We start from the raw sequence: 17,561 nt of genomic DNA on the forward strand, positions 1-17,561 counted from the left end.
AATGTTGGCCATAATCAGAATGAAAAATTAGAGGCCCAAAGCCTGTTTTAGTATGCGCAGGACTTCCTAATTAAAAAGCTGAAACACACAGTTTCTGCAGTAGAGGACTATGGGATGACAAATAGTGGATTTTGCAGATGCTGTTTACTAAAATGGGAAAATATGGCCGATAATCGATTAATCGCATAAAATGAATGAAAACTTTCCTATTAATGTCAAATAGTGGTGAACTTTATTAGAAAATTATCAATATATAATAATGAATTAATCATAAGAATGTTTTGCAATTATTAAAATCATTAAAATAAATTAAAATAATCAGTGATTATTCAGTAATTATTTTCTGATTGGTCCACTGTTTTGAAACTGACGAGTTGCGCTGCATCAAAACTTTTTTAACTTCACATGGCGTCTTAAAAACATGGCGTTCATATGAGATGCTTTGCGACGGTCAAAAACATGTTTCCCTCCACAACGTATATTTACATAGAAAAAATGTTTAAAAAGTAGCATGTGGCATGAAAAAAACTGTTCTGTGTGAATGTGAATCTGTACGGCAGCATCGTCATCTCATAAATTACTGATTCGGAACATACATAAACAGAAACCTTAACTCGATACCAATAGAGATTACTGTTAGCATGTTGCTAAGCTAACAGTGCAATACTGTAATAAAACAAAAAATATATATATTTCACACAAAAATATTGCTTACAATAATCAGTATTTAATTACACAGATAGTTCTCAGAAATAAATTTAGTTAATTTAGTTAATTTTTGCACTGCATTCTGGGATTGCCTTCTTGGGAAAGGACATGCGAATCTGTCTTTAAATTTCTAAAACAAACTATCTTATGCTGTCTAACTTATGGGACAACATTTGCATCACGCATCAACATTTTTACGTGCCTACACTCTAAAAAATGTTGGGTTAAAAACAACCCAAGTTGGGTTAAAAATGGACAAACTCAGCGACTGGGTTGTTTTAACCCAGCGGTTGGGTTAAATGTTTGCCCAATGTACTGGGTAGTTTTATTTAACCCAACTATTGATTAAAAATTACTGTATTGCTTGATTAAAATTTACCCAAAGTATGTTGGAATATGTTTAATAAATGAACATTTATTAATAAGTTTAATGAATAATAATAAAACAATAAACATTTATTAAATTTCTTATTAATAAATGTTCATCTTTTGATTATTATTGTTGCCTCTAGTAATTATGTGTCTGATTTTTAGTTTTTAAGCCAACAATATAGTCATTTTTAAACAATAGTTGGGTTAAATAAAACTGCCCAGCAGGTTGGGCAAACATTTAACCCAACCGCTGGGTTAAAACAACCCAATCACTGGATTTGCCAATATTTAACCCAACTTGGGTTGTTTTTAACCCAGCATTTTTTTAGAGTGTATGATTCCTTAAGCTTCTGCCTCAGGCAGTGAACCGAGCAAGGCCGTGTTTACTTCTGAGGTCACAGTATGGCATTGACTCTTCACCGATATCGAATAAACACTTTCTGTTCCCTCGACGTCTAATGCGTCACTGTGATTTTCCCCAGTCTCTCCTCACCCTGTTTCACCGCAGTGTGTCTGTAGCAAACGCTTAGGAACAGATGAAGCTTAAGATTACTAATCCCACAACTGTCTTTCTCAAAATGTCTCTGCTCTTTTCCTCTGTACTAGGCTGGAGCTGAGGTAATTTTGAAAGCAGATGTCTAAGGTATTATTTATCTAATAAAACTAAATGCTGGATATCTTTTTTTAATGCTCGGTGGTTAGCCTTGGCTCACATCTCATAACAGAGTTACTCTGGGAAAATAAGTCCTCTGACATCTCAAGCTCAGGGATGCATTGATTTATTTATTGACTGGCATCACTGCTTTGTGGGAACTGCTGTTATGCGGCAAGAGTAGATGAAACTGAGACTCTCAAAACCCCTGAGGAAATTGTGACGGATGAGCTGCTCACACATATGGAGTGGAAAGTGGTCTGGCTGCGTTTGCAGGTGATTGTTGCAATTGCAGAGACAGCAGGACAATGCCAGGAACAAGGGAGTCTTGTTCATCCATCTTCTTCCAGAATATAAACAGACGATAAAAAGGACTCAACCTGTCGTTCAGCAGCTTCTGGTATGGACCAAAGACTCTGTTGAATACCTATAAGAGACTGTTTTGAGAGTACTGACTGGGATCTTTTTTTTTTAATTATTTTAATTGTTGAAGTAACCATGAATTATTGAATGACACGGTTACCTGTTATATAAATTTTTGTGTGAAGGCGGTGGTTCGAACAAAAAAGGTTGGAATTTTCCAATCAACAAACCCTGGATTAACAAAGATCTAAAACAAGGGTCTTCAACCGGGGGGGCGCCAAACAGATTTGGCGAATGCTCCAGTGCGTATTTGGTGTTTGCGGTCTGAAGAACGTCAAATGTTTCTATTTACAATGTGTTTTTGCCACGGTGAGGAATGTAGCCAATCACAAACATGTTTGTTTATCTCTGGAACGCAGTGGCCAATCAGAGGTGTTTGATGATTTAGCTACAATCACTCACCGCTCAAAACAATTACGTTTTTGTTCAGTGCTAAATTCTGCACGCTCGCGAATTCTCACATTAACAAGCAAATTGTAGACACGACGTAAGTAAGAGATTCATTGTGTGTGGACAACTTATAACGGAACTTTGTGAGATCACGATGAACTGAGATGAGTAACATCGGACAGACATGTTCAAATGTATGATGATGACCCACATAGTTTTGCTTTTTATTCACAGTTTGATAATATTGCAGGTGATTTGAATAATGAAACACTGACCTTGATACAATCTGAACCCATGAAAATACAGGAAAGGGAGGTTTAACCTGTCCAGATGGTCTGAGTCTGATGGTGCTTTAAAAGAGTGTTCAGAACAACTGGGGTATTGTTATGTTACCTTTCCTGTGCGTGGACTTGTAAGTTACTTCCTGTCTGGTCTCTTTTTTATAGTCAGCTTGTAGTTTACTTGTTGATTGATCATGCTTTCGAGGCAATATATAATCCATTGAATGAAAGTTTAGATAATGGCTTTGTACTGGTGGCATGGAAAAATCCTACTGTTATTCCAGTGCCTAAAACATCTCATGCTAGAGAGCTAGAGAGACGTCCGTTGTCCCTAACATCCGTTCTGTGCAAGTGCATGGGGTGTATAGTATGTAAAGCATCATCAGCACAAATGAAAGGCTCTGTAGATCCAGTACAGTTTGCTTATTTTCCCACTCGGAGCACTATGGATGCCTCTCTGACCTTAATACACAAGGCCTAACACCACATAGAAAAAAACAAATGCTCAAGTCAGAATTTGTTTATGAATTTTTCATCAGCGTTCAATACTGTTCAACAACACATATTAAAGGAAAGATTGCATGACTTAGGTGTAAGCAGTTGGTTGATTTTATGAATTGAGGAATTTTTAAAAGATAGGCCCCAACGGGTTTGTGTAGACAGAATTTTGTCTGATTATGTAGTATTAAACTGTGTATGATCACCTTTGATTTTTTCTGTATTAATGAGCTTCAATGTAAATAGGGACATGCTGATGACTTGGCTCTAATTTTCTGCCAAATGGACAGTTATTTTGAGTATGTTGGAAACCTTGTTCAGTGGTTCGACAATAGTCATCTACAATTAAACATTAAACATTCCCTCCTTTCAGGACACAGACTGCATATACCCTTGGCTAAAAGTAACATATAAAAGATAATTTGTTGCATTGGCAGTGATTGTTTTAAACTAAATTCTGTATTATATCTTTTACATGTTGTTCATTTATGTGTTTGATTGTGTATGTACAACGTGTGTAAGTAGATGTATAGCTGTCAAGTAAGATGCATATATTTTTATGTCTGAGCTTTGTTATATCCACTGTTCCCTCTAATGTCGCACCCATGATGTGTGGTGAGAGCCATTTGTTTGTATTCTAGTAAATGAGAAATAATTGCAGTGTTCGGCTCAAGATATCCAAAACATAAATTTATTCAGCATCAGAGGAGGTGTCAGCCATTATCCAGTCATTCTGGAAATGATTGGGAGTTGGTTCCATTATTTAGCATATTTATGAACCTAGACAAACAAGCAACTTGTGTAGAGAGATGGTGGATCTTGATGAACAGAAGTACCTGGTAGTAAGTGAGTGATAATGTGCTTGAGGGGTGAACTATGTTTGATTTTTGGGTCATTATAAAACGTGCTGGAGATGTTCTAAATGCTTTTTGCATAGTTCTTATTTTATGGAATATATACTTATTTTATGGGATGAGTATTTATTTTTATGGAGACTGACATGTTAGGTTTGTCAAAAATCTTACATTCAGCTGTCGCAAATTCGTTAACTTTTGAAAATCAAGCTAATCTTTTACCAGGAAAGGAGTGATCTCTTATAACAAAAATCTTTTATTTAAAAAAAAAATGAAAAATCACTTTTTAAAGCTGTTGTCTTGAATTTTCAAGTTTTGTTTTCAAAGTCACTTTAAATAAGAAAGTTGAGCAGCAGCAGCAGCACTGAGAGCACTGAGAAATGTAATTTGCTGGTAAACAGTGTGTTTCATTAATTAATAGAAAAGTATAACTATGTAAAAAGTATAACTTAGGTATTCATTTAAGTTAATCTAAACTCATTTTCAGCTACTTAAGAAACATATGTCCATCTAATTAAGTTATTTAGATTTAAGTTATTTATTTAAACACTTTGTTGTACAGTGCCTACATTAAATCGTGCCATGATTATGGTAATTATACAAATGCATCTTGGAAAACCATTAGCAAAGTAAGCAAAAAAGCAAAAAAAAAAAAAAAAACCTCTTTCAAAAGCCCTATTTGGACTGTAATTGTTTCTCATGTGGATGTCTTTAAAAATAAATTTGCATGGCACCTCAGTGAGAAAACTCATGCATTCGTATGGCGATTTATTCATGGTGGAGGAGCGAATTTTGTGATCCTACGAACCTGGGAATGCGCTGCTTGCGTGGTCATTCGCATGATTGTCTGCTGTAAATAAAATCTCATATGCTTGGAATAATAAGAATACATTCATATTTGATTTAATAATAATTTCTCATTTGATTATTTAAATATCCTGTTTAAAAATATAAAAATAGATGCACTATAGTTGGAATGGTTTTCTGTCTTGCATTTTATCTCTCGAAATTATGGATGCAATTTTAAAAAATGTGGAAATTAGCAGAAATTAGTTAATGCAGCCTCACCTTTACAAGAGGTAAACATAAAGCTGCTTGAGTTATTTTTTTTTTAAGTTACATCTTTGTATATAATACATATTTTAAAATTTTATTGCATACCTTCTTTTCTTCTCCTTCTCCTTTTTGTTGTTAACAGCTCCCACTCGCTGAAGTGGAGCAGTGATGAAATATTGTTCTTGTAAAAACTTTCCAGCATTTCAGTAATAAAAGTGGACATCTTTAAAATGCATGCAAATTACTGCGAAGTGCAATAGTTAACGTACAGTGCTTGGCAGTGGTCAAAAAGGATTCAAACAGTGAATTTTGAATTGATCTCCTCTTGTAAACTCAGAGATGTGGATTTGGATGGCAATTAAATTACCACACGACCTTGGTGTTTGTCAAAAAAAAATAGGTAATCCAGCAGGGGATTTTTACATGGGTGGTAGGAGAAAAACACTGACATTCTGGATTCGAATGGCAATAAAATCACTGACTAGTCCCTATAAATGTTGAAAATACCTTACATCCCCATGAGAAACAATTACCATCCGAATAGGGCTAAAACATGCAGTTATAGAGGTTGGCAAATGGTGACCTGAACTGCAGAACATTCAGGTGGGAGAAGACTGCAGCATTTATTAAAAGGCAGTGGAGAGGCAGCGAGTATTATAGAGCAAGCATGATGGGAAGACAATAGAGGAGAGAAACAAGAGTATGAAAGAAGACAGACTCAAAAATAATAGAATTGGATAGCAGCACTTCGTAGTGTCCTTGATGTCGAGAGAGAAGAAAGAGGAAAATCTGTTCCCTTTCGAAGTGGAATTCAACACTGCGTCTTGGATTGATGCTATGGGGACTCCATCAGTGTAACTGGTGTCTGAAGCATGTGTGAACACATGACTATTTTTTATTTATTTATTTATTTGTTTATTTTTTGGCTGACAACAGTCCGTGACATCATTAGCGGAAAGCCTGGAAGTATAAAAGGGTACCTGTGATACACGTCATCAACTTTTTTTTCTTCAGGAGCCGTTTGTGTAAATAGCGTGTGGTAAAGGTGAAATTATGGAGAAACCGAGCAAGTGATTCAGGAAGTGTGTGCCTCCATGTCCCAGGTTTTTGACACCTGGCAACAACCTGTGTGTTTTGTACTTGGGTGAGTGATCGAATGCACCCAGTGTGAGAAATTCACAATGAGGAAGATCCTCTCATGTTTGGCCTTATTCTCGAAGGATGGAGAATAAGCATGTGTGCCTTGTGGCTCATGCCCCGCTGTAGCCAAGGCACAGCGGAGGCTGAAATCATAGGTTTGCAGGTTGAGCTCGCCGAAGAATTAGAGAAAGGAATGTGTCTTTCAAATTCCTCAGTTGCGGGCTCGAGTAATCTGTTGGATCAAGATGTGCTGTCTCTAGCGTCATCTTATCCAGCAGATAGCATGTTGCTGACACCATCCATCCAAGAGGAGCCGGATGTGGTTGAAGAGGGTGAAGATATCAATTGTACTGAGCCCTCTTAGCCTGCCAGCCCTGCATATGGGGAACTGTTGGATGTTATGGCCCGCACCACAACAAGGCCGGATCTAGCATGGAGTGTGGGAGATGGGAAATAGCTCAAGGTAGACTTGATGAGCGTTTTCTTTTGGGCCATAATCATCCTTCACCTATGAGCCTTCCGTTTCTTCCCGATCTTCACTTGGATGTGGACAATTCGTGGAAGAAACCATACTAAGCTTACATCCATCCTTTCCACGATTCAGGTTATGCGAATGTGTAAGGATGGAGCGAGCAGAGATATGTAAGGATGCCACTTGTTGAAGAGATACTTCAGAGCTTTTTCTCACAGGGTGAGTCAGAAGGTTTAGAGAGGCAAGGGCGGCATTTAAGAAGTACATCCCACACTGATCCTGGTCTCTGCATTAAGCCTCTGGGGGTCCTGGCCCGTCACAGTCTGATGACTGGAGGCAGGGCCACAGGGAAAGTGTGGCCTCTCATGCTCATCCTCCCTCGAGGAGTAGAGTGCACGTGGAGGCACGATGCTAGGAGGAAGAGACAAGACCTTAGGAAGGTGATCAATAGAAATTGTTTCGGTAAGGAAGACCAGATTTCTGAGGAGAAGTGACAATATCTCCACCTTGGAAGTAGTGGTATTATTCAAGTTTGTAGTTTAAAATATTCTCCCTTTGGCGAGGGCTGTGTCAAGCAAAAAAGGCTATCATAGCTAAGCCATTTATTCCTTAGAGGTCTGAGAAAGAACATCTCCTATTATTGAGAGATGGTGGCTTAGTGAGTGCTACCACTAGACTGTCTATGTGAGTCTTTGAATGGATGTGCCCTGGGTTGATGCTCTGACTCCGGTTAAAGTATCCGGATATTTTCACCTAGTGAGGCAGAAATTCCTGTAATCTGTACAGGAGTATTTGTTCCCCATAGCATCAATCCAAGACGCAGTGTTGAGTTCCACTTCGAAAGGGAACGTCTCAGGTTACAACTGTAACCATGGTTTCCTGAGAAGGGGAACGAGATACTGCGCCTTGTTGCCATGCCTCAGGCCTGCCTGCACGTCTCCTTCAGACAAAATTGATGACATGTATCACGGGCACCCTCTTATGCGTCGCTAATGATGTCATGGACTGTCGTCAGCCAATGAAAAATTGGTGTTTGTTCACTTGCTTCAGACACCGGTTACACTGATAGTGCTCCCACAGCATCAATCCAAGACGCGGTGTCTCGTTCCCCTTCTCAGGGAACCATGGTTACAGTCATAACCTAAGATGTTTTTTGGACATGCATGATATCAAGTTTTTTGAGTATGTAATATGGTGCTATCACATCATTCACTGAAGTTCATTGGAGTACAATGTATACTATAGGTTATCAACATGGTATTTTTAAAGCTATTGTGTAATTTCTGTCATTAATGTCATCAGAGTAGCTGTTGTTAAACATATACAAATGTAGCCATCATTCCCATTCTAACTGATAAATGAGTCTGAGTGCTCAGATTATTGAAGCGTATGATTCTTTGCCACAATGTGCATAAGCCGTTTTGTGGTGATCTCAGTATGAGTCGTTCTTAAGAGGACTTTGATAGTTTTGTACAATAAATGGTTAGTTATTTTGTAAACTTACTTGAGAAGCAACACTGGCCTTTTTTCTAATTTTTTTTATTTTTGTTAAACAAAAACAATTGCCAGTTTTTGAGAACTATTTCAAAATGACTCACCTTGAGTAATATAAATTTACTCACAAAATGACTCACCTTGAGTAATATAATGAAATATGTTACAGCATGTATTCTGTAGTGTAATACATTTTTAAGGAACCCTCCCAACCCTGAACACAACCTTGCTTTCAGGCAAACTCATTTAAAAGCCTAGTGTATACTTACTCCCATAAATTGTAGTCAACCAATCAGATTAGGGCTTGCCAGACAGAAAGTTTTGCATGCAGTATGCATAGGACGTTCATTGGAATAGGGGAAAGTATATAAAAATGTAAATATATATATAATTAGCTTTTTGTCTTGTACATCTTCACATGCTTTGATGTTTATTTATATAGGTCTGTAGACTCTATAGTACATGCAGAATCAGCATTAATACTCCTAGCACTCCAGAGAAGATGATCTATTGAATAAATCCACCCTGGGTATTATGGTTTTCTGAACATAGATTAATCCCCCCACCCCACACCCAAAATAAACACTGGAGACCAAGAAAAACAACAACAAAACGCTCTACAACCTTGAGGCTCGCCAGTAGGGCACAATAATGATTAATAAACTTTGTGGGGGTGATGAAAAAACAGACAGGAAAGCAGATGGTGGCATGTCTTGTGTGCCACAAACACATTGACATTTGAGTCGGAGTGACCTAATTTTATGCCGATTCTTTCCTCAGTCTGGATTTGATTTGCCAGAATTAAGCTTTTGTGACTCTATTTGTTTTGTTGGGGATGGTAATGAAAATAAATATATTTGAATGTCTATGAAGACAGTTAAGTAATAATAAGTCTAATAATGTAATAAGCATTAATAGACTTTCTCCTGCAAACCATAGCCAAATTTCATGCAGGATTCCCCCAAAAAACGTAACTTTTTTGAAAATGTCCCATCAGGGGGTGGTTTAAAACAATAAATTGGTTCAAATCTAGATGCTACACAGACCGTGAAAGGCACCCAGCCATTTTGGCACTAGTCCCACCGCTTAGCAACATGGTACAAATGGGGCCAATTTTGGTCAAGGACATCAAACTGTACACATGTTTAATCTGCTGAGAGAACAAATAAATGGAGAGAGAGAAAAACTGATAATGGTCATATGATTCTACGATTAATCCAGTTCATATTGTGTTTTGCATTTTACCGCTTCATCACTAATAGTTTCCATCAGGCATCTCTAGTAATGTCTTTCTTTACTACAAAGCTATCCAACCACAAGGAAGACCAGAACATAATGGCCCTGTTCCAAACCCCAGTGATCTGCTTATCTGTGTACTGACATATCAAAAAAAAGAAAAAAAAAAGAAAAGAATGGACCCTAAGTGACAGATCTGATATGCTCTAAATAGGTCAGACAAATAGTGCTTGCATGACGTGCACACACAGTTGATTTGCAGGGTTTGACATTAGCATGTTGCTAAGCTAACAACATGATAATCTAATTATAAGACAAAACAAAATAGAGTGCTGCAGTGATGAGTCCTATTTAGTCACATTTTCCAAGATAAGTAAACCTTTTAAAACAATCACAAGGGGGAATTATTACTGATATATTTTATGTCATACAATAAAATATCTTGAGGTTTTATCAGAGACCTTGTTTCAGGTATTTAACTAAAAACAAATTAAAACAAAAACAAAAAAACAATGACTTCAGGAAAATGGAACCGGAAGTGCTAAAATGCCAAGTCTTTTCCGGGTTTTCCTGCACTCATCACCCTCCTAGGCTATCATGTTATTTTTGACTTGGATCCCAGTTCCCAAATTCACTAATATGTATTTTGTCTTATGGCAATGGTAGATTTTTTTTTTTGCTTGTATGAAAAGCAAATTTGCCAGTGTCAGAAGACAAATACTCTTGGTAGTTTTGCTTTTTTTCAAGCAGTTTTGCTGTTCAGGTGAATGTATCAGTTTATATGTGTATATTAATTTTTAATTTCCATTTCAGTTATACACCCTCTGTTTTCTCAAAATCAGTTACTCTAGTGGTAATTTTGAGATCAGTTTTTGATTGATTTAAGGTACATTTACATGACAATGATGTACTAAAATCAGAAACATTTTTCCTTTGGTTTTTTCGCGTACAGACAACAAAGTTTCACAAAGTCAAAATTATCCACATTCACACAGATCCATGAAAATGGTTAAAAACACTGTATTCTACTGCCAGGCCAGTAGTTGGCAATGTCACTTGTAAAGAAACACTAGGACTACATGCCTATAGACTAAATACGTAATACGCATGCACATGACAGCAAACCTTTTTCACAAATTCATTTTTGTAGTTTACACAGAGACGTATTTTTTTTGTTTTTAACTTGTACTTTGAAACCCGTTTTCAAAAGTTTGCATTTTCAGGCCCCCAAAATTCCGTTTTCATGTAAATGAGCAGCCAAAATGCATAAAAAGTTTTTAGTTCTCCTCAGCGGAAGGGTTGCTAAATATAACTAAATATAACTAGATATTCCTGATAAACTGGCACTAAGTTGCTGCAGTAGAAGCCACTGTATATAATAATTTTTGTATATAATAAATTACTTGCACCTCACAGCACGCAGACGAAACGCAATAAACGCTGTCATGTTATCTTGCATTCAGATGCCTGGTGTTTATGAACGCAATTGTGTGAGACACTTCTGGGAGGGAATTATATTGAACCACTTTAACGACAGACTTTGCTCAGGCATTACAGAATTTGGATTTTAGATGCTGTGCAATGAGATCGGTCCGCTGGTTGGTCCAGTTATGCCGTGCCATCGCAAAGTCACATGTCTTTTTTGATGCGCATCAAGGAATGTATTCAGAAAAAGTGTTTCCATCGTAGTTTATGCACATGTTTCGTATCGCATGAAAAATGTATCCTAGTCATTTGAGCGCATAAGTTTTTAATGTGCATTTTTAGAATTTATGCGCATCTTGGCGTTTCCATCCAGCGTTTTTTTATGCAATGTCCCAAAATACCCATAAAAACAGGTGGATGGAAACACAGCTAATATCTGGAAGAGCTCTGAAATATTCAGATGTCAACTGCCTTTCCCTCATTTATCTTTCATTTTCATTTGCATAATTCTAATTAGTCGGTCCTCAAAAACATCCATTTGCTGTGTCTGGGACTAAAACTCTGAAAGCGGCCTCCCTTTTTACAGAGCTAATCGCCCCTGACAAATTAATCTGGTCTGGTTGAGAATTGCCTTCTTTAAGCCTTGGATTTTTAGTTTGGGCCACATAGATTTATTGTTTGAGCTGCTTTGTTGAGACAAATGTAGTGTGACAGATTGAACTGCATCTTGTGAGGTGAATGTACTTGGAAGATGACAGTGATGTGAAAAAATTAGCGCTGCTGGGAAAAAAAAAACAACAGAGATGTGATCGCACAGTTGTCTCCATCGGACCGTGTAGCCCCAGTTCTGTCTTTGCAGAGGTTTAGAGAAAACACAGAGCTTGAAATTAGAGGTTGTTTTGCATTTGTTTGATTATTGCCATTCATGCACTGTGGTGCACATTTGAATCCATTTATTATAATTATGTGAGAACAACATAAATGTATATCTTTCACAAATATTTATCATGCAACTTGAAACAATAGAAAGAAAGATGTTTCACATCACTTTTAAACACACACCTATCTTTGCAGTATATAAAGGTTATGACCATTTTTTCACCAGGTGACCATCCTTATCGTACTGGCCTTGGCTTTTCTGGCCTGCATAGTGTTCCTGGTGGTGTATAAAGCCTTCACCTATGACCACACCTGCCCTGATGGCTTTGTGTATAAGGTAAGTGGATAAACACACAATCCATGTTCTTCTTTCATCAAACACAACACGCTAGAGCTAAATAAAACACTTCATCTGTGCAACAAATATCTCAAAACCTTTGGAAAACATTTTTTATTTTTTTACAGTCATTAGTCAATTATACTCATTATTTCACTCATTATTTCAACAATAAATTACATTAAATACCATCTGTAATGGTTATTTCATTTGACTAATGTCTGAAAATAAGGCTGCTTAATCAATTTATAACTGTCAAATGTTACGAATAAATCCAGTTACTTAGTGATGAACATTAATTTCGAATGTCGCACATATGTTGCTGCAAAATTCATATAGTTGCAAAATAATACTCATGCCCACTGTTTTTGAACAAAATTCCACAATATATATTTCTTTTAAGGGATCCTATTATGTCACAATATACACTGCAACAGCACCCGCCCACTTTTTCAACGGCGTTAGTTCTGGAAATATATATTTTTTTCCATTCATTTCTCCCATAGGGATTTTAAAAAAGTTTTTGTTAAAGCGTTATACCAAGTGTGTTATGCCATGAACCATGACAACCAGCTACAAGGTGAACTATAACATTGCAAACTTTGATCGAAGCAAAAAGTATTTGAAAATCAGACAGAAATACAAGGTACAAGACTGTGTACTTAACAGCTTTAGTGAGGGAAAGAACTACAATCCCATGAAGCACTGCGAATATATATACAACAGTTCGATCTGGTTCTCGATTCTGATTGGCTGAGAGCCTTTTCCAGCCATGCGATATTTTGAGATGGTCCGTACTGCAGAACACGAGATCTAGATCCAGCTCCTCCCACTTTACATATCCCTAAACCTACCTGTCTCCGCCCCCTGGCTCTAAACCTACCCATCCCCACCCCCTGGATCTGGATCCAACTTCTCCCACTTTACATATCCCTTAACCTACCCATCTCCGCCCCTTGGATCTCGTGTGTTCTGCAGTGAGGGGCTACTGGATATTTTACCAGTATCACCACGGGAACAGTTTCATTGTTTGTATTAGTGTCATGGTGGACGAGCAAACACCATAATTTTACAAATACTACTGTTGTTGTGTCACGGAATGTAGTGCTTAACAAATTTATTAGACCACCACCCAATGTAAGGTTTGTGCCACAGCTGCCATAAACTAACAGTATTGGTGATTACCAAAATTAGGGGTTCAAGCGCATAGTGCTGAAACCCTATTGTTAAACTTTGAATTGATATTGTAATTGTTAAAATTTGAAAAAGAAATTAAAAGTTGAAATTTTGATTCACGGTCCGCAAAATGGCTACTAAAATGGCTATAACTCGTGAACGGAATGAGATATTTCACTGTGATCACATGAAAAAAAGGATGTGGCGACTGGCCACTTGGTGGTGCTATAACAGGAAAAAAACATATAACTATTATACTACTTCACCGTTAGTCTGATTGACTTGAAAATTGGCATGCAGTGTCTTTGTTCGAGGTGCCATGATTGCCTATGAGGACATAGATGTATCTCCAAAAACATATCCGCCATCGGCCAATGAATTTGAGAAGCTATCAGAAAAGGTTAACAGAGGCCGATCGGAATGAAATTCACTGGGCCTGTTTGACTCACGGCCCTAGAGGCCTGGGAGAATTTCGAAAGAAATCGGCCACCAGGGCCGTCTTAAAAACGATGTATTTCCTATGGTAAATTGCCTGTATTGGCTGTAAATGGTCTTTTCCGTCTATGATCGAGATGGTTACAGGCTTGCTAATTAAAACATAACATCTTTTTACGCATGTGCTTAAAGGCTTTAAAGCGCTTGAACCCCGATAATTGCTGCTCGTTTCTGTAATGGTTAATCCACACCAGTATGTGTATGCTGTGTATGTAGTGTTTCTAATGCCAAATTATAATTATTGTTGTGATTTAATGGATTCAAAGATAAATCACACAAACGTCTCATCAAAAGCAAGTCTTTGGGAACAACTAGAAACTATTTGGAAGTCAATAACAAAAGAGACTGTGGAGAAGTACATAAACACAATGCCAGCAAGAATGCAATCTGTTATCAAGGCCAAAGCAGGCCATACAAAATAAAAATAAAATTGGTTATTATGTGTGAATAAAGACTATTTCGTTGTTTCATTTTGTTATTTGCCTAATAAATGACAATAACATTTTTAGTTTAAACTAGTTTTTGACAGATTCCTAAAATATTTGTGTTTTCTCTTTATTATGACAGGTGGACTAATAAATTTGTTAAGCATACTGTAGCTCATAAAGCTGTCTTTGAAGGTTAATAAGTTAAAAATCAATTTCCCTATGAAGAAAATGAATGGAGTTTTTACTTCCAGAACCTTCACTGTTGCACTGCAATCTATTACTCATTTAAATAATTCCCGCCCAAGGCATACGCAAAAAAAAAAGGGGGCGGGGCCTGGTTGACTTTCATTGGTAGGGTGTTAAAACTTGCAGTTATGGTAAGGGGCGTGACGTTTCCCAAACCCACTCGAAGCGGATGACCAATCACAACACACTGGTCCAGCTGACCAATCAGAGCACATTGTGCTTGTCGGAAGGAGGTGCTTCATAGAGACCGCAACTAAACAGAGTGTTACAGACAGACCTGTTAGAGAGTTCCTGTAACAATGTAAAATATGGGGGGAAAGGATGTTTTTTGATCATTCAAGTGCATGAGTAGACCCCAAAAACAAAATTAAGACTTTAAAAAAGGGCATAGTAGGTTCTCTTTAATAATGAGTACATTAATCTATGACAAAGACAGAATATTAGTGATGTGTGTGTTGCACATTTGTCACGTTGAGGCATTGGCAATGATAATACCGCTTTGTTCATTTGCTGACAACAAAATTTGGAGTCCAAATTCACAGTTCTAATGTTACACATTCACACCTTTCTCAACAGCACAAGCGGTGCATCCCTGCCTCACTGGAGGCCTACTACACCGCCCAGGACGCCAACAGCCGCGGCCGCTTCTACACCGTCATCAGCCACTACAGCATGGCCAAGCAGACCACCTCCCGCTCAGTTTCTCCATGGCTCCCTGCTGGAAGTGCCCAACATGATGTCAAGCCTCCCAACACAGACAGCCAATGAGATTCCCCACACTGCTTTTTAAAGGGTTTTCATCACGTCCACCTACATCACCCAATTCCCTAATTCCCTAATATTTCTACAGGCCCATTTGTTTTTTATGTCCATTGTTTATTTATTTATTTTTAGCTGCATAGTTTTAATCATATGCTTGTTTTTTTATTATTATTTATTAATATTTATTTTTGTTGTATTTTTTATTTTTTTGTATTTAACATTCAGCTATTGTTTGTACAAAGGCATGACTCTGCAATCTTGTCAAGCGGTTTCCCCACAATGTCTGTGAGTGTCAATGACCCATTATGGAAGCAGAATACCCATAAGCCCCTTATGTAGTGTAGATAACAACTTCTTGAAAGGCATGATAAAATGGGGAGTTTTGTGCTTTTATTTCTGAAACGGCAGAAAATATACATACATGCTCTCACATTAGAATATGAAAACAGAAACCCTATTTGTTAGACTCATTTTATGTACGACCCATTAATGAAACATTGATAGGCCAAAAATAAAATGGCAAAAAAACAAAACAAAACAAAACAAAACAAAAAAACATATTGTAAATGTACAGAATGGTTCCTACTTTGAACCTCAGTGTAAATAACTCATGAGAGCAATTACCCATGGTGTGTATCTCCATCAGACACATTGTAATATTCTCACTGTTTCTCAATGGATGGAGGTGTTCAGAGCTTTGCGACTTGCTTTAGCTGGTGTCTATGCTTGCATTTAACCTGGGGCGCAACCTTGGACTCTGAGATGATTTGGTGAAATGTCTCATCTGAATTCCTGCCAAAGCTTGATTTTCTGCTATGTTTGGTCACAGGTCTGCTTTTTATCCATTTTTATATTCGTTGTCAGAAAAAAAAAAATGGATTTTTGAAATCTTGTGCTGTTGTTAGTTGAGATGTAGCAAAGCCTTGAGTATTTTTGATTGTGTATCCTTTAGGTTGAAAATAATAAAGATATACAAGGTGTTCAATTGTTGTCTTTTTTCTTTTCTTTGGGTCTTTTGGTTCTTGTTGGGTAATGGATTTGCACAGGCACAATGTGTGTGTGTGGTTCAGGTAAACCCTATGTTATGGGGACAAAATGTCCCAACAAAGATGGCAATATTCAGAATGGGAAAACAGCTTGTAAATCATACTAAGTGATGTTTTTTTTTTTTTTTTTTTTTTTTTTTTTGAAAATGTAAAAATGCAGAAAAGTAAAAAGTTTTCTGGGATGGAATATACAGTTTGTACAGTATAAAAATCATAATGTCAATGGAAAGTTTCCAGAAAACATAAAAACCCAGCATGGTTTTCATACAATAGTGCGGCTGAGGAAATCTTAAGAACGCGGAAAGGAAAATCAGAAATGACATCTCTTCAATATCTCAATTGTTTCCCTTTGACACCAATGAGATTAAATATAGAAGGTAAAATTACATTTTAAATTCTCAGTTTCCTTAGAAAAAGACCCACCCTTGTGAAAAATAAGTGTGCTTATCTGTTAGGCTTAGGTATTGGGTAAGATTAAGGGATGTAGAATATGGTCATGTCGAATAAGAGATTAATTAATGCTTTATAAAACAGCCAATATCCTAGTAATATGCTAATAAGCAACTAGTTAATAGTAAGAACTGGACTCTAAACTAAAGTGTTACCAAATAAATACATAAAAGGATGATATTATGTACTATTTCATCATCACTGACTTAAGTTTGGTCTGTTCAGTCTTACACATCATCTGACTTCAGAAGGCTTGGAAAATAGTACTTACTTGCACAATTATTATGGTAGTTTTATGATACCTTTAGTCCATATTGAAGTCAGATAGTCACGTTTCTTTTCACTTTCATCATATGGAAAGAAATAACATGGATATTTAGCTAAGTATCTCCTTTTGTGTTCCACAGATAGAAAAATCATTAAAAATTCAAATGAGATTGCAGAAAGTTGGGTGGCTGTCTTCTGAGCTTTAAAAGAGCAATACAATTTTCCTCTGTCATAATTGATACCTGTGTAATTCATTTATTGTAATAGCAACACACCAATAGCCTCGTAAACTACATTTCAAAAATACAATACTTAACTGCTTAAAATCATGTCCAATGATTCAATGAATCTGTAAAAACTCATGACTCATGACTCAAGATGCTCACAATTTCTCTCTCCTGGGTGGGTGGGAGTCTCATATGAGTGAAGCACAGCAGTCGCACATTATACTGACAGCTGGTTTATTTCTGCTTG

The 17,561-nt window shown here is 37.1% G+C and overlaps 1 protein-coding gene across 1 annotated transcript in view; it reads left to right on the forward strand.

The window, feature by feature from the left end:
- Window positions 1-16,309, forward strand: part of nsg2 (neuronal vesicle trafficking associated 2) — a 38,642-nt gene extending 22,333 nt beyond the window's left edge. The window contains exons 4-5 of the mRNA XM_051877593.1: window positions 12,107-12,217; window positions 15,139-16,309. Of these exons, the coding sequence (XP_051733553.1) occupies window positions 12,107-12,217; window positions 15,139-15,330 (303 nt within the window). The 3' untranslated portion in view covers window positions 15,331-16,309. The remainder of the gene's footprint in view (window positions 1-12,106; window positions 12,218-15,138) is intronic.
- The last annotated feature ends 1,252 nt before the right edge of the window (window positions 16,310-17,561 follow it).

Source organism: Ctenopharyngodon idella, chromosome 21, assembly GCF_019924925.1.
Source record: "Ctenopharyngodon idella isolate HZGC_01 chromosome 21, HZGC01, whole genome shotgun sequence".
In the NCBI taxonomy this organism is placed as follows: Eukaryota; Metazoa; Chordata; class Actinopteri; order Cypriniformes; family Xenocyprididae; genus Ctenopharyngodon; species Ctenopharyngodon idella.